The sequence below is a fragment of the Panthera uncia genome (genome assembly GCF_023721935.1).
Source record: "Panthera uncia isolate 11264 chromosome C1 unlocalized genomic scaffold, Puncia_PCG_1.0 HiC_scaffold_4, whole genome shotgun sequence".
Classification (NCBI taxonomy): Eukaryota; Metazoa; Chordata; class Mammalia; order Carnivora; family Felidae; genus Panthera; species Panthera uncia.
This window is the reverse complement of record NW_026057585.1, coordinates 92,188,348-92,205,622: the sequence shown is the minus strand read 5'-3', so window position 1 is coordinate 92,205,622 and position 17,275 is coordinate 92,188,348. Positions and strand designations below refer to the sequence as shown.

The window sequence follows — 17,275 nt, the reverse complement described above, 5'->3', positions numbered from 1 at the left end:
AGTCAAGAGTCTGGGTTTGAATCCAGACTTCGCCAGTGGTGCTCACTGTGTGGCCTCAGGGGAGTCACCCAACCTCTCTGAACCTCACTTGCTCCCTCTGAAACGAGGAGAACTCCGTGGGGCCTGACCCCAGGGCTGCCGTGAGGCAAACGGAGGCGTCGGCAAAGCAGCAGACTCAGAGTTCTTAACACAAGGTGGCTGTTGTCATTATTAGTGTTTTCTTTATTTATTAATTAATTAATTTATTTATATGTTTATTTTTTGAGAGAGAGGGAGGAGGGGCAGAGAGAGAGAGATTGAGAGAGAGATAGAGAGAGAGAGAGAGGGAGGGAAAGAAAAAGAATCCCAAGCAGGGACATCAGGCTTGATCCTACAACCCTGGAATAGTGAGCTGAGCCGAAATCAAGAGTTGGACACTTAACCAACTGAGCCAGCCAGGCGCTCCTAGTGTTATTATTAAAAAAAAAAATTTTTTTTAATGTTCATTTATTTTAGAGAGAGTGAGTGAGAGAGAGAGAGAGACGGAGTGTGAGCAGGAGAGGGGCAGAGAGACAAGGAGACACAGAATCCGAAGCAGGCTCCAGGCTCCGAGCTGTCAGCACAGAGCCTGACCAGGGCTCGAACCCACGTATCGTGAGATCATGACCTGAGCCAAAGCGGGACACTCAACCGACTGAGCCACCCAGGCGCTCCGCCCCTGGTGTTATTTTTAAAGAAGAAAGATGAGAAATTCAGGCCATGGTTTGGGACTGTAACTCAGGAACATTCTAGTAAAAACAACAAAACAAAAAACCCCCCAAAACCTTGGAAAACTTTCAAACGAGTCTGTAGAGAACCTTGTTTTCGACACGAAAAGCCAGCACAAAAAACTGGAGTCCCCTAGAGTCACCTGTTGGTGCGCGTGACATGAGCGGCTCAAAGCCGCACCTAGATCTGGGAGGCCCTGCCCCCTGGGCCCCACCTTCTTTCTCCCACTGGAGGGCAGAGGTTGGTGGGGATGGCTCAGAGTGGGGTGACCCCCACGTCAGGGGACATAGGCAAGGACAGTGGCTGTTCTTTGGGGCGGAGACATTGTATGAGGTCATCACAGGAGGTGTTCAGGTCTTTTGGGGCAGGACTGGGAGCCTCCTGGCTCTGTGGGTCCCGAAAGCGGAAGTAAGGCTAGTGACTAAGGCCAGTGAGATTTCAGCCACATGGGGTGGAACTTTCTGAGAGCACAGGAATTCTTGCCAGATGGCCAACAGCCCTTTCCAGGCGGACTGCCCTTCCCAGTATATGATACTAACTTACACTGTCGCCTTTGATCTTCACCATGAGCCTGGAAACCCGGGCGAGGTAGCCCGTGGGGTTCCTTGCAGTTCTAGGCATCAGAGGTCCCACCTCTTAAGACTCTCCCTCCTCAGGCCACATTCAGGCCATACGCATGCTTTTAGGCCCACATAGTATTTTCAAGAAGGTGGAATCGGTTGCCATCATTCAAAAATGGAAGGATGTCCCAGAAAGTCCAGACTTGTAGGTCTGCTTGAGGGGCTGGAAGAGCTGGCACATTGGCCCGCCTTCCTGCCGAGAAGGTCACCTGAGTAGTGGCTGCCCCCGCAGTCCCCAGTCTGTCCCCGCCTCCAGGCAGGCCTCCCTAGCCTGCCCCACACCAGCTTTCTGTTTCAGGATGTCTCTTGAAAAACAGGCTTCAGGCCAGCCCTGGCACCTGCTCTGCACTTGGGAGGGGTCTTCTCCTGTCCCCTCCTTTGGCCCCCTTGTCTGTAACCAAGGGGTTTCTCTTGCTCGCACGCCTGTGCACCTGTGGGGGGGGTGGGGGGTGCGAGGAGAGCTGGCTGGGCAGGAGGAAATCCCTCTTTTCAGCATCACTGTTCTCTTCAGCTCTGTCCCCGATGGGACCCAGGCAGTAAGGAGCCAGGGTCACTGGCTGGAGGTCGGGAAGACCTGTTTGGTGTTGGACAAGGAACAGAAGGCTCTGAGCCTCAGTTTCTCTACCTGTCAAGTGGGGGCATTTTTGAGACGTGTGGGATGTGGTGGCGGTGTGGTGGCCACGCACTGCGCCTGCCTCGAGCTAGGGACCCCCCCACCCCCGCCCCACCTTGGACAATCTCAGCCAGTTCTGAGACCAGTCCGGTGATTTTCCTCTTGCCATCCATCCCCTGGGGAAAAGCGGAATTGAAACTGGGCGCGCCCCAAACGGAACCCTGCCGGCTATTTCAAAATGTGCCTGCTCAGGACCCTCCGGAGGGGGGTTTGTGCAACATCCGCTCTTCTTTTTTTCTTTTCATCTGCCTGAGGGGCAGGGACGTGGTGGCCAGAAGCCCAGGGGACTTTCCTTCCAAGGTTCGGGTCGTGGCACTCTTGGCAACCTTCTGGGGGGCCTGCTGTCCTCGGGCTTCCAGTCTTGTTTCCATGTGCTGGCGGCAGCTTGATGGAGGAGGTAGTGACACAGGGGAGCCCAGCCTTAGCCGTTACGCGGGGACTCCCGAGGGACCCCTGAGTCCCTTTTGTGTTACGAGCGGTGGGGCCTCCCCACTGTCGCACCCAGCGCTGCCCAGGCTGGGGATGGCTTCCTCCTTTGGGGATGGGGATGGCCTCAGGGGCTGCGGAGCCCGTGAAACAGGAAGTGGGAGACTTAGGGCCACGTGCAGTGCCCAACACGCAAAGGGCATTGGTGCCGTTCAGGCTTTGGCGTTGATCGGAAAACATGTTTCTGTGGAGAATGACAGGCTGTTCTCTCCGGGGGGGCGGGGAGGCTTTGGGTGATCTGCCCTTTCCCAGAAGGGGTGAGGAGGGAAGGGAGGATGACTCTTGTCATCGGAGTCATGGGTTTTGGGAATGAATTTTGCTGAATACTCTCCTTCTCTCTGGGAAAAAAAAAAAAAATCCTTGTCAGTAAAAAGATGTTTTCCCGGTGGGTCCCTGGGTAGGACGGTGGTCCCGGTGCGGGCAGGGGGTTCTTGGTGCCCAGCCTGAGATTGGCAAAGGCCTGCTGAGGTGCTTGAGGCTCGAAGATCTCCGGCCTCCTTGGAGGGTCGCCTCGTTGGACGACAGATCTGTGCCAACCCCCTCGTGAGGCAAGGCTGGTCCAGGCCGTTCGGTTCAGGGTGCAGGGCTGAGACCTCTTCCAGGCTGGGAGTCTTCCCTGAGGGAGGCCGCATCTCCTCACGGGGCGGGGGCTGCCAGGACCGGTCACCCCCGAGAAGGGGTGCTGGCTGTGGGCAAGGCGGGCAGTCAGAGAACCCAGCGTGTGGTTCCCTGGCCTCCTCCCTGGTGCCCCCCGCCCTGGTCCCCTTCGTGCACAGTGAGGGGACCCTGGCCTCCTCCCTGGTGCCCCCCACCCCGGTCCCCTTCGTGCATAGCGAGGGGACCCTGGCCTCCTCCCCGGTGCCCCCCACCCCGGTCCCCTTCGTGCACAGCGAGGGGACCCTGGCCTCCTCCCCGGTGCCCCCCGCCCCGGTCCCCTTCGTGCACAGCGAGGGGACCCTGGCCCGCTGGTGCATTGGCGTCCCTGTCACAGCCGGTGTGTGTTGTGGGTGTTGACTTTGCTCTGTCCCCCTCCCGCAGCTACTGACCTCGGGTCAGCGGCAGCTGCTCCTATGTGAGACGCTGACAGAGACCGTGTACGGTGACCGTGGGCAGCTGATCAAGTCCAAGGAGCGTAGGGTGTTCCTACTCAATGACATGCTGGTCTGTGCCAACATCAACTTCAAGTAAGTGGGTCTGGGCTGTGGCCACTCTTAGGGACCCCCTCCTGCTGTGTCCCAGTTCCCGGACCGGCCTGTCTGTGATGGGGTGCCCTCTGGGCTCGGCTTAGGTCTCAGACATTCCAGCTTCCTCTCCCAGCCCTCTCGGCCTGCTCTGTCCCCGGTCCCCGGAGCTGGGGAGCGTATGGAGGGGTCATCTGGGCCAACCCCTGGCCCTTGGGCCAACAGCTGTCCATTTGTACGGACTGGTCTCTTCTGGAACTCTGCTGTTGGTAACTGAACAGCCTCCTGAGTTTCAGCCACGTTGCAATTCAAGAAATTCCCCCCCCCTCCGGCCCCCGCCCCCTGCTGCCCAGGGCATTGTCTCCCCTACAGAGCCTGGCTGCCTCGTTCTGAGTCAGAGGTGGTGGAAATGCCCAGAGCGGGGCTTCCAGACTGTGCCGGAAAGAATCAGAGCCTGGACAGGGTGAGGGCGATTGTGCCCCGTGGGTTGCGTTAGACCTCCAGAAATCTCTTATTAGGCTCGCACCGGGAGTTCACACAAAGACTGAGACATTTGACTTCTCTGGAAAAGTTGAGGCTCCAGCATTCTGGGCCTACACTGCCCGGGCCACTGGGGCCTGGAGCTGGGCCGTGTGGCCCCCCTCCTGGGGAGGACTCCCCACCTGGCCCACTTTACTCACTTGTGACCCCTGCTTGGCCCTGTACGTGTCAGGGATTGTGACGGAGTGAGCTCCAGCTGTGTGACCCGTCCAGCTGTGACTCTTATCCACTCAAGCAGAGGAGGCTCTTTGCTCTCAGTATTTTATAACACTTTGACCAACATCAGGGCAACACCAGCATGGCAACGATGACTGAGGTCCAGAGGGAAATCGCCTGTACTCCAATGTGAATCCCGGCCTCACTCTCTTATTGCCCGCCCGCTGGAGCGCACGTGGGGTGGGGGACGCCTGAGGGGACTCACGTAGGCTCTGTACCTGGTGCAGGCATGGCCACGGAGCGGATTTGGGGACGGTCCCCATGCTTGGGACTCACGTGCCCTGGAACGGCAGCAAGTGGGGCTGTCCTGGCCCTCCCATCACCCTCCAGCCACCCATCCATCCATCCGTTCATCCATCAGATACTTCCTGGGTCCTCGCTCTATGCCAGTTCACGGGTCTGGAGGAGAGCGGACTTGGACAGAGAAGCTTCTGTTCTAGATCAATGTGGGGGGTGCTTACGGCTGCCTCATGCATTCCCTCCCTCCCGCTCTCCCTCACTCACTCAAGCCCTGTGATTTTTAAGGCACCATAGCCGATGAACACCTGCCCTGCCCTCCTGTGGCTCAGGGACTAGCCTGCTATGAGCTGTGATGGGGATGCTGGTGGCCCACTGTGGCAGGGAGCGTGTGGGGGGGATTCGGCGTGAGCCACATGACCTCTCTGAGCGTCAGTGTCCTTGTCTGGAATAATACAAGCTTCCAGCAGGGCTGCTGTGGCAATCACGGGTGACTAGAGGCTGGTGCCCAGCTCAGGGAGAAGGCCCCCCCCCCGTGACCCCCGATGCCCACACCCGGCCCCGCTGTCTCAGTCCCCTAGAAGTCACTCACTAACGGTAATGACCTTCCCTTCTGTCTTGTCTTTTTCCTCAGGCCTGCCAACCACAGGTAGGGGTTTGGGGGCTCGGGGCCTCGGGGCATGTGATTCTGGATCTGGGCTGGGGCCTGGGCACCCCGGTGCTTTGGCCTCATCGGCGGGTCCCTGCTCTGCCTCGCTTGGTTCTGGCCTGAGGTCTTACGCTTGTCGCGAGGTGCCTGGCTGAGCTGCTGTGCCCTGGGCTGGCCCTGGGCCTGGGGTGCCGCGGGCCCTGCAGGGCTTCCTCTGTGTCCCGGCAGGGGCCAGCTGGAGATCAGCAGCCTGGTGCCCCTGGGGCCCAAGTACGTGGTCAAGTGGAACACAGCTCTGCCCCAGGTGCAGGTGGTGGAGGTGGGCCAGGATGGCGGCTCCTACGACAAGGACAACGTGCTCATCCAGCACGCTGGCACCAAGAAGGCCTCTGCCGCAGGCCAGGCCCAGAGTGAGTACCCGCCCCGCTGCCGCCCAGGCCTGGGGGCCCTGTCTGGGGACCCCAGAACGACGGGCCACTCGGCCAAGAGGCCCTTGCTGCTTTGCACGCTGCATACCCACCACCCACCTGTGCACGCGCATTCTGCAGGCACGTCCTGCCCCTCGAGGGATGGCACGCCCGCTCCGCCCCCGCCCGCCCCGCCCCTACCCCTTCCAGCACGTCTGTGCCCATTCGAGTACTCGTGCGCCGTGCCCGGCGGGACTTCTACCACTACCCGGCCACTGCCTGCCTCCTCCGGGACCTCGGCGGCTGTCCCTCCTCTCTGTGCCTCAGTTTGCCCCTCCGTGCGGGGAAGGGCCCAGGCGACACTCACTGAGGCCCCTACATCCTCAGGGACAGGCTCGGGGCCCAAGGAGATCGAGAACGTGGAGTGTGGCCGGCAGCCTCCCAGCCCCGCGCCCCCAGCCGTCTCCATGGTGGCTGCTGTCCCTCCCTGCACCTCTGTGCCCTTCCTGTCCGTCCTCCACCCACCCCTGGAGCTGGCTCTTGCGATGCAGATCCGATCTGTGTGTGTCCCCCTCTGCTCCTAACCCACCCGTGGCTTGTCATTGCTCTCAGGGTAAAGTCCCAGGTCCTCGCGGGCTCCGTGCACCCCTCCTTTGGGCGCCTGTCCACCCCGCCCTCCCTGGGCCGGCCACACCGGGCCTCTGGGTTCCTGAGGGGCAGAGACCCCTCCGGCCGCAGGGCCTTCTCCCAGGCTCTGCCTGCAGAATCTTCTGCTGTTCTATTTTGGCTTAGTCTGCCCTTCCTCCTCTTAGCTCAGATAGCACCTCTGCAGAGAAGCCTTTTCTGATTCCCTCGGATGGGCAGGCCCCCCTGTCCCCTGCTCCCAGGGCCTGTTAATTTTTTTTTTTAATTTTTTAAAATGTTTATTTGTTTTTGAGAGAGAGAGAGAGAGAGAGCGAGTGGGGAGGAACAGAGAGAGAGGGAGACAGAGTCCGAAGCGGGCTCCAGGCTCCGAGCTGTCAGCACAGAGCCTGACGCGGGGCTTGAACTCACAAACTGTGAGATGATGACCAGAGCCGACTGAGCCGCCCAGGCGCCCCTCTCGGGGCCTGGTTTTATGGTCACCATCACTGGTGACGGTTCTGCTGCAGCCCTCGCCCCAGAGCCTGGTGTGTGATGGGGGTTAAGGGATGTTTGTCGAATGAGTGAAGGGGGCCTCGCTGCAGGGCTGGCAGAGAGGAGCTGTGCCTGAGGCACCTTCCACAGGCAGGAGGCTGCTCGGCCCGACTCTGTCCCGCGCCTGACCCTGGAGGTGGCCTCACTGGGCTGCCAGCAATTCTGGAAACTTTGAGGGAGTGATTGCATCATACACTCTTGCCCTAGGAGGGCTGGGCTGCAGAGTCGCGTCTGCTCCCAGATTTGTGCCTCTTCCCCTGGGTTTTGTGAGCAGGAAGGCTGTTTCGTGGTTCACAGAAGTCCCCGGTGAGGGGCTCATCGGCCCCATTTGTCTTCCTCTGAGGTGCCTTTACCCCAGCTTGACTCCACCTTACCGCTACTGCTCTGGGGCCCCCCCCCTTCGGCGGCTGTTTTGTCCGTGGCCACATTTCTCAAACTAGAGTCATCCACGGCCAGACTCCCTGAAGGGGGGGGGGGGCGGAGGGCGGAGAATTCTTGCTGAAGCCTCATCGGCCTCGACTGATTTTTTTTTTATTACGTTGCTATTCAAATAGGTGCACATATAAGGCTAGTTCTAATAAGCTCCTTGTGCTCGTATGTCCCTTGAACAACCGTAAAGCCAAAACAAAATCACAAATGGAATAAAAATGAAGCCTCAAAACAATGAAATTCAAATTAACAGCGTGAATGTGATGGATGATGTTGTTTTGCTGGAACCAAATCGCTCACGCCGTGGGCGTGGCCCTCTTCTGGGCCAGGTTCTTTTGGGTTTGTCCACACCTGCACGCACCACAGGGCACGTGAACGGTGACCTGCACTCCCCACCGGCTCACCCGTCCGGGCCGCTGGCGAGTCTGTTCTTGCCTCTCTTTTGGCGTGAGCACGTTACCTCCCTCCCCTGCACACCTCGCTTCTGCTCCGTCCCTGCCTGACCACTCACTACCAGAGTCCACAGGAGCCCTGACCCCACGCAGCAAAATGCGGCTTGAAAGTCACGGTGTCCAGGTGACTCAGGATGTGGATCTGGTCTTTTTTTTTTTTTTTAATTTTTAAAAATGTGTTTATTTATTGATTTTGAGAGAGAGTGGGAGAGAGAGCGAGCGAGCGAGCAGGCCCCATGCTGTCAGCGCAGAGCCTGATGCGGGGCTCGAACCCACGAACCGTGAGATCGTGACCTGGGCCGAAAGCAAGAGCCGGGCGCTTAACCGACTGAGCCACCCAGGCGCCCCATGGATGTGCATCTGTTTTCTAGATAGTCATCTAAACCCCCAGATAAGCCCTCCCCTGGGATTCCATAAGACCTCAGCTTGAGGAACCATGGCCTAGAGGCTACAGCCCACATTCCCTGTCTCCGCGTTCACGGATTTCCCCACGTGGCCCCAGTACTTACTACGTGTATGTGATCACCAGAGGTCTGGACACCCTCACTGTCCCAGCGCCCTGATGTCTTTCTCCCTAGTGCCTTCCATCATTGTTCTTAATTGCTGTTAATTGGCTGCTGCCCCTGTCCCCCGTCACTTGGTTCATAAGCTCCACGAGAGCAGGGACCCTATCTGTCCGCTTTGCAGCTACGTCACCAACACCTGCAAGAGAATCTGGCACACAGTAGGTCCCCGGCACATCTTTGAACAACTTGCCCTTTCTGGGTTTCCTCCAGCCACAGTGCCTTTGTACGTGCCGTTCTCCTTTCTGGCCGTGCCCGTCGCATCCCCAGCCCCGTGAAGGTTCCTCACCGCCTGCAGGCACGGTTGGGTCTCGATCTTCTGGCCTCCTGTGACCCTTTGAGTGTGGCCCGGACCCTAGGTGCTAAACCACCTGTGGTGACATCTGTCCCCCTAGTAGCCCAGGGGCTCCACCGGGGCCAGAGCCTGGTAATGCTTCCTTCTGTGTCTCTAGCGCCATATCTCCGGGGCGACAGGTCTTCTCCTGTGCAGTGAGTGGACGCTTGGGTCCTTGTTGGCCCCTTCTCCACCCCTGAAGTTGAGTTGGGTCTCTTCTCCGTCCAGATAAGGTGTATTTCGGCCCCCCGCGCCTCTTCCAGGAGCTGCAGGATCTGCAGAAGGACCTGGCTGTCGTAGAGCAGATAACCTTCCTCATCAGCACGCTGCACGGCACCTACCAGGTACACAGCACTGGCCCGGCTTTGTTGGGCTCCGGGCAGCGCCCAGACTCGGCAGGCAAAGTGGGAGAGGGCTCCTGTCTTAGCCCAGGCCCCAGGCATGCTCCCGGCTTCTGAATTCCCACAGGCAGCACGAGTGGCCAAAGCTCCCCGTGGCTCCCTGGAGGTCTGGTGTGCAGCCGCTGGTTTGGGCGGAGGTTCTGATTCGGATTGAGTGGGGGCTGGCTGCATGGTGATGTTTTTCTTCTCTGCACGATGACTAGTCCATCTTGCAGCCCCTTCCTGGACCTCAGCCCGGGCTGGAGAAGAAGCCGGCTGGGAGGTTGTGTCCCTCTCAAAGGAGGGGTGCCAGGTGGGGTCTGAACCCAGGGCTGGGGGAGCTTACTCGGGGTCTGCAGCGGGGAGCCGGTCACCCGCTATGGCTGAGCGGGTGGCCCCTGTCGAGCTCTCGGACCTCCCGGCTCCTGTCCCTCTGGGCACCCTGAATGCTGCAGGGTCCCGTGTGGCTTTTGGGGAGCCGGCCGGCTGTGTGGTGACCTCACTGGCCTCCTCAACCCTAGAACCTGAACATGACCGTGGCTCAAGACTGGTGCCTGGCCCTGCAGAGGCTAATGCGGGTGAAGGAGGAGGAGATCCACTCGGCCAACAAGTGCCGTCTCAGGCTCCTGCTTCCTGGAAAACCTGACAAGTGAGATGGGGAGTGGACAGCGCTGAAAGGGGGGTGCTCCCGAGAGGCGGCACCTGGAGCCGATCTGCTCATCAGGGTGGTGACGGGTGACGGGTGACGGGCGTGCGCACAATGTGGGCCCTGCCCAGCACGGCAATTGGCGCGGAGTGGGTGCTCCTTGTGGAATGAACGCATGCACAGACGAATGAATGTCGGATTCGTACTTGGGCCTGTCCTCTGCTAGGAGACTGAGGACTCAGACCCTCTGCTGTCGGTTGGCTCTGTTTGTGCTGTGACCTTGTCACTCACTTCAGACTGTGCAGAGCCCCGGGACCGGGCCCTGGGTCTCCTCTGGGACCGAGGCTGGGTCTCCGGCCTCCCCCCAGATGCCCACACAGGCGCTGGGGCTCCCTAGACCCTCCGCTGATGTTTGTGGAATCGATGACAGATCTAGCAGAGGTGAGGAAAGGTATCTGAGCCCCATTTTGCAGAGGCGGGTGGCAAGGCCCAAAGAGCTGTCAGATCGCCCCATGGCCGCAGAGTAGGCGGTCGAGCCGGGCTCCGACGGGCTCTGGCTCTGAAGCCTGGGCTGGCACAATGAGGGGCCCACGGCCTGCGTTTGACCTCGAGGATGAGGGGACGGTGGGGGACAGAGCGTTCCAAGCACACTGGCTGCATGGAGAGGGAGATTGGAGGGAGCACTGTTGTCCGAGGCAGGGCCACCAGCCCAGGAGCCCAGGAGACGAGGCTCCAGGCTAGGGTCTCAGAGGCAGAGAGGCAGGGCCCTGAGCCGTAATCCCAATCTGCCACGCCCCTGCTGAGTGGCCTCTTGCAGCCCCTTCCTGCCCCCGCACCCCTTTCTCCGTGGGAGAGTTGGTGACACTAGCCTTGCCTGCCTCCCGGGATGGCCCCTGGCGGAGAGCCTGCCCCAGAGGACTCTGAGGGCGCGGCTCCAAGGTGAGGGGACAGTGTTGTGACAACAGCGGCCCCTAGCTGCCCAAGCCTGGGCACAACCTCATTCATTCACAGCTTCGTTCACTCGTGCGTCCATTCCACAAATGTCTGCCGGATACCCACACTGTGCCCGGTCCTGGGAGTCCGAGAGGGCCCTTTCCTGCCTGCACGGGCTCCCGGTCGGACGTGCTCGTGTGTCTGACAGGCCCATGGAGAGCTGACCGGGGAGCCCGGGCAGGGCAGGTGCTGGAGGCTGGGCTGCGGAACGCGGCCTGATCGCTTTGGGGAGGGACCTCCATTCCGGGGCCACGGTGGGTGGAGGGACCCCTCCCCCAGGAGACCTCGGCTTTGCCGGCCGCCAGCCTTTCTGGCCACGCTTCGGTGCTCCGAGCAGAGTCAGTGCCACTGCGAGTGCGCGTGTCGAGGGAAGAGCTGGGTGCTCGCTGTGGACACTCACTCACGCTCGTCACCCTCTTGCCGCAGATCTGGCCGCCCCATCAGCTTCATGGTGGTCTTCATCACCCCCAACCCCCTGAGCAAGATCTCCTGGGTCAACAGGTTGCACCTGGCCAAGATTGGACTCCGTGAGTAAAGGCCCGGGGAGAGGGCCGCAGGAGACAGGAATGCGGAGCCGGGAGGCCTGGGTGTGTGTGTGTGTGTGTGTGTGTGTGTGTGTGTGTGTGCGTCGTGCATGTGGGGGTGGGGGGCTTCTGAGTTGGAGGGAGGTCGTGCGGTGGAGAAATACCGGAGCCAGTTCTGAGCGCTGAGGCTTTGCCTCGTAACCCTGGACAAGCCACTGCTCCTCTCTGAGCCTCAGTTTCCCCATCTATCAAGTGATGGCAGGTCACCATATAAATGACCTGGGGGAGGGCGGTTGGAGCGTGGCTGCTGAGGGGGTTTCTTTTGGTGGAGGGGGGGGTGATGAAAATGTTCTAGAAGTAGGTAGTGGTGATGGTTGCTCCACTCCGAACGTGCTGGAAACCAATGACGTCAACACTAGAGAAGGGCGGTTTCGTGGTCACCCCCTTCTGTCTCGGTAAAGCTGCTACCAAAAGAAAAACGCCGCACGGTGCAGGTGAGATTAAACTGATGCTCAAGCAGGACCTCCTTGTGATCTCTTTCTCCTACTCCCCCTGCGATGATCACGTAGGTGAATACCAGACACGTGTGGACAGCGTTTCCTCTGGGGCATCTTTCTGCGCATTTTACACACAACTCTTTCATTTTACACTGGCGATGACCCTAGGAGGCAGGTCTGTCGTGATCCCCCTTTTACCGGAGAGGGTTCTGAGGCCCAGAGAGGGCCAGGGACTTGCCCGAGCTCGCCTAGAAGGAAGGGGCCGAGCTGGGGTTCAGACCCTGGGCCCTCGGCCCCCAGAGCCCAGTCTGGACCGTTGTCTCTCTGCCTTCTCACGTTGGAGAGTTTCTGTCTGCAAAACCCATCTGTTAAGTTGTCCTTACTTTCTCTGTCCTCGTTGTGAATTGACAAAAGGCCTGGGTCCTTGTCATTCAACACTACTATATCTTGTGACGCACTGGATTCCTATTTGCTGCTTCCGGCCGGTAGCAGGGACGTTTTTGTTGTTGTTGTTTGCTTTCTCATTGTTGGTTGTCGTTTCTAGTGATCTTTTTCTAGGCTTTGAAACATTTCTGGGAAGAGGTTAGGGCCTTTGTCACTGGCTTTCATCAATTCAAAAATATTGAGTGAGTCTTTACTGTGAGTTTAGGCCTGGGGGGACAGAGCGGTGACGAAAACTGAAAGATCTCTGCTGTCAAGGAAACTATAATTTATGAGGGGCAGACAGATATTACACGAGGGGCAGATCAACAGGGGGAGGCGGTGCTGTTTAGGGGACACAGCTGGGCGGCATGACGGTCACCGAGCCCGGGGGCCAGGGCTGCCGTCAGGGAGGGCCTCTGAGGAGGTGACATCCGAAGCCGAAGCAGTCTAGGCTTCTGAAGAGCAAGTGCAAAGGTCCTGTGGTGACCAGAGCTGATGACTGATGGGGCGAGAAGCAGGCAGGTGGAAGAACGGGCCGCATTTCCAGAACACCAGGGCCAGGTGCGTGGAACTTAAACTCTGGATGGGACGGGCGCTGTTCCTCGTGGCAGTGAGAGCTGGACAGCCCCCTGAACTGGGTTCCACTTGAGTGGATCACTCTGCCTGCTGGGCCCAGAGGGCATGTGGAGGCGGGAGGGAATGGGGAGGAGATGGTTGCTCTGGGGGAGCCAGTCCTTCCTTGGATCTGTTGCTGATGCGGCACAGGCCTCTGCTGGATGTTTCTGGGTGACCAGCAGGGCTGCGGAGGGAGGAGAGAGGATTTCAAGCAGAGCCAGCCCCGCTGTGGGAACGCTCGCCCCAGGAAGGCTGACGTGCCTCCCCCGCAGGCCCGCGGAGCACTTCGGTCGATTTTACACCTGCTCTAAAGGCGGGTCAGTCTCCTGCTGCTTTGCTGAGTGGGGCTTGGGCTTGGCGTCGGAGGGAGACGGGTGAACGGGGTGAGCCTCTCCTGTCTCGGCTGCCTGTGACGCTCAGCCGCTTTATCTCCACGCGGTTTCACTGCAGCAAAAGTTTTAATGGAAGGAGAGTCATTTGAAATCTTATTTGAATGCCTGGGTTCCCCTGGGGCTTGAATAATTTGTTCCTTTTATTTTGCCATTTTTTTTTTTTTTATCTGCAGTGCCTGGTTGGGTGGGGTGGGGGATAATACGAGCCTGTTAGTAATAGAATATGTTAAAAACATTTATTCACCAAGGATGTGATTCCTTTAATTTTTTCCCCCGTCTTCCTCTTTTCCTGACTACCACGTAGGGAGATCACACTCCACTGCACGTTGAGAAAGGAGAGGACCGGAATGGGGGTGGCTGGGATTCAGCGTGGGCGGGGGGGGGGGGTCAGTTCTGCCCCTTGGGAGGAAAGGCCAGGGTGCCCCGGGGCATCTGGGGACCCGTTTCACATCCCAGTGGGGCCCCCACTGTGCCGTGCGCTCTGGGGAAAGGCAGGCTCCCTCCTGGTAACTTGGACTGGAGCTCCCGTGGTCCTGTCCCCTCTTACATTTTGGGATCTTCGGGCCTTGTGAAATGGATCTGGGCTGCCTGGCTTTCATTTCCCAGTTCTGTCCCTTTACCAGCTCTGCGATCCTGGGCCGGTGATTGAGCCTTCAGAGGCCTGTCTCCACCAGAAAGGGGGGATAAAGCCAGTGCCCTCACGGGGCTCTTGGGCATATTCGGGGAGGCCAGCACCTGGCACGTGGAAGAAACTCTGAGGACGGGGGGCACCCGCGTCGCCTAGACGGGGAAGTGACCGGGCTGAGGTCGCATACGATTCAGCACAGAACGGGGGTGGGACACCTTCCCACCCTCTGCCAATTAGTTTCCTATTCGTAAAGGCTCCAGAAAAGAGCTGGGACCTCTTTCCCCCAGAGGAGGGAGAGGCATGGCTGCGGGCTTCTGGTTCCACCTTCCCGTGTCCCCTCACCTGAAGCCCTCCAAATGCTGTATTCCTGGCTTTTCCACTCCATGGACCCCTGGGGCCTCTCCTACCACAGTCCTTATTCTCCCCTTCCCAGAGGACCCGGGCTGGGCAGGCTGCCGGCTGCCGCCAGGTTCTCAGGGTACATCCTCGAAGGCACGGCCTGGGCCCCCACTCCTCGCTGCGTCTGACTTGGTTAACTTTCCAGCCCTTGTCCTCATGGACAGAACCTATAATTTATGAGGGGCAGACAGATATTACACGAGGGGCAAATCAACAGGGGGAGACGGTGCTGTTTAGGGGACACAGCTGGGCGGCATGACGGTCACCGAGCCCGGGGGCCAGGGCTGCCGTCAGGGAGGGCCTCTGAGGAGGTGACATCTGAAGCCGAAGCAGTCTAGGCTTCTGAAGAGCAAGTGCAAAGGTCCTGTGGTGACCAGAGCTGATGACTGATGGGGCGAGAAGCAGGCAGGTGGAAGAACGGGCCGCATTTCCAGAACACCAGGGCCAGGTGCGTGGAACTTAAACTCTGGATGGGACGGGCGGCTGTTCCTCGTGGCAGTGAGAGCTGGACAGCATCCTGATCTGGTTTCTACCCGGCCTCTGTTCCACCTGACTGCGAGCCAGTGAAGGATCCTGAGCGTGGCCCAGGCCGCGTGCTGAACTCTCATCTCCACTAACCCTCAACCAGTGCAGAGGCGGGCGCCGGGACCTGCCCCAGCCCTCGGGTCTGCCCTCTGGAGGGGTATTAGCCCAGCTGGCCGAGCACGGCCATTCACCTGGCCTCTCGGGGCACCAGTGTCTCTCCGTGCCTCTCTTGGGGCACGATGGGGGGTATTGGGAAAAGAGGGGTGCCGAGGTCCCACCGGCCCCCACGTCCGTGACTGCGGCCAGCGGCACCTCCGTGGCATGAGAGGGCCTTGAGGGCAGCCTCGGATTTGGAAAGTAGAGAAGCGTGGTCCGGCCTGTCCCCCTGGGGCTGGTGGTGGCAGGATAGGCACAGCGCTGGGAATGAGCGCAGGAAGGCTTTGGGGGCAGGTTGGGGTAGAGAAGCAGGGCGGGGCCGGGGGCTCAGCATGGTGGAGGCGGGGTGGCCGCCCTCGAGCATACCCGTAGACTCCTCCCCTCGGGGACGGTGATCTCCGTGAGCTTCATTTCCTGCGGGCCTGGCACATGCCAGGCATCAAATCCTTTCTTCCCAGCGCTCACGATGACACTGGATGGCTGGAGGCATTTCCCCCGTCCTCCAGATGAGGCCACAGACTCAGAGAGGTTGAGTGTCTGCTCTGTGTCGCACAGCGAGCCGGAGGCGGCGGGGGGATCTGCCAGGGGCTTCCTGGCAGAGTCGGCCTCCGGCGGAGGGCGGGGTTGTGAGGTGGGGGGAGTGGAAAGGGACGCGGCCTCCAGCCCCGGAGCTCCCCGCCGCCGCCCCCTGGGGTGCTCTCGTGTTCGGTGGGTGCCGACGAACAGAGCTGGGCTCTAAATAAGCCCCCACTTAATGTCGGTTGGAACTCGAGGCCTTGCCGATGCCGCCAGTTCTTAATGTCACTTATCCCGAGCGGGCTCTCAATTTTCGACCGCAACAGCCTTCTAATTTGGTCTCAGCCGCTCTGGTTTTGTGACAGGAACAATGGCAGTGGCAGATGGGGAGCAACAACTCCATTTTCTTTTAACGTTCGCGATCGCAGGCAGGGAAGGCACCATCTGGAAGGAGAAGGTCAGATCATTAAAAAAATATATAATAATAAATTGCCGGGACTCGGTGGGCCGTGGGCGTGGGGGGAAGGGTTGATGTTCACAGGCTGAGCTCCCGGAAGGAGCTGGAGCTCCGGGGAGGTGGGGGGGGGCGGTCGGTTTGAGCGGCCTGCAGGGCTCTCATGGGGCCTGGGTGGGGGGCTGCGTGACCGTAAGCTCCTTGAGAGCAGGGCGGACTCGAGTCCCATCTATCTTCGTTTGTCGCCGGCCAGGGGCTTGTCCAGGATGCCGTGTGGTGATGTCCCCTGCCGAGGCGGAGGCGGCTGCCCCGCAGGGCGAGCCGTCTGGGCTGTCACACCCCGTGCTGCGGGCCCAGGCAGGGTGCCCCCGCCGGTCGGTCCCCTGCCTCCTGGGCCCAGCGTTGGGCTTCTCCTCCTGGCCTCCGGTCCCCTCCGGGGTAGGAGGGGGACGCGATCACCGACCGCTCCTGGCGGCCCCAAGGACGAAACGAAGCCTCACGCGGGGCAGAGCCTTGTAAACCGTGCCGTGTGGTGCACGTCGGCACTGTTGTGAGGGTGCCTGGGCCGTGCCGTAGTTGGCCTTTCCGTGGTGGCCTCGTCTCCTCAGTGACGGGATCCGGCTTCGTTGGACTCCGCCTCCAGGAGCCAGTGGGGCGGAGGGCTGGCGCCTCTGGCGAAGCAGGTTGTGCACGTGGTGATGCCCGACATTGACGGATGTCTTGGACAAGCATCGTCACCTGCCACCTCGTCCCAGCTGCTCTCGCCGTGACCCACACAGAGACGCCACCTTTCTGTGGTGGCGGTGGCATTTTTAAAAGCCACTTTATTGAGGTACGACTGACATACCTCACACAGAACACAGGCGTAGTTGGGGAGCCCGTGGGCACACATGCGCACAAACACGCACACACTCATGCACGCACACCCACTCACACACACTTATGTAGGTACACACTCACGCACGTGCATGCACACGCACACGCACACCTACACTTACGCAGGTACACACGCATGCGCACAGACTTGTGCACACACTCATGCACACACACACTCCCGCGCACACACACTCATGCACACACACACTCCTGTACACACACTTCCGCCCACACACTTACATAGGTACACTCACACATGCACACACGCACGCACACCCACACCTACGGAGGTACACAGACTTGTGCACACACTCATGCACACACACGCATGCACACACACACTCCCACACACACTCCCACGCACACACTTATGTAGGTACACACGCATGCACACACTCACGCACACCCACACTTATGGAGGTACACATGCATGCACACACACACATGCACACACACACTCCCACACACACTCCCGCGCACACACTTATGTAGGTACACACTCATGCACGCACACCCACTCACACACACTTATGTAGGTACA

The 17,275-nt window shown here is 59.7% G+C and overlaps 1 protein-coding gene across 3 annotated transcripts in view; it reads left to right on the top strand.

Moving 5' to 3' along the window:
* The window catches only part of ARHGEF10L (Rho guanine nucleotide exchange factor 10 like), a 163,747-nt gene that overhangs the window by 98,087 nt on the left and 48,385 nt on the right, over nucleotides 1-17,275 (top strand). For 2 of the 3 annotated variants that reach the window (XM_049617969.1, XM_049617968.1), the window contains 5 exons: nucleotides 3,565-3,710; nucleotides 5,578-5,759; nucleotides 8,939-9,054; nucleotides 9,612-9,739; nucleotides 11,156-11,256. In XM_049617969.1, coding sequence (XP_049473926.1) covers nucleotides 3,565-3,710; nucleotides 5,578-5,759; nucleotides 8,939-9,054; nucleotides 9,612-9,739; nucleotides 11,156-11,256 — 673 coding nt within the window. Of the gene's footprint in view, nucleotides 1-3,564; nucleotides 3,711-5,334; nucleotides 5,350-5,577; nucleotides 5,760-8,938; nucleotides 9,055-9,611; nucleotides 9,740-11,155; nucleotides 11,257-17,275 lie in introns of all 3 variants that reach the window. The other variant, XM_049617971.1, reaches the window with a different exon arrangement.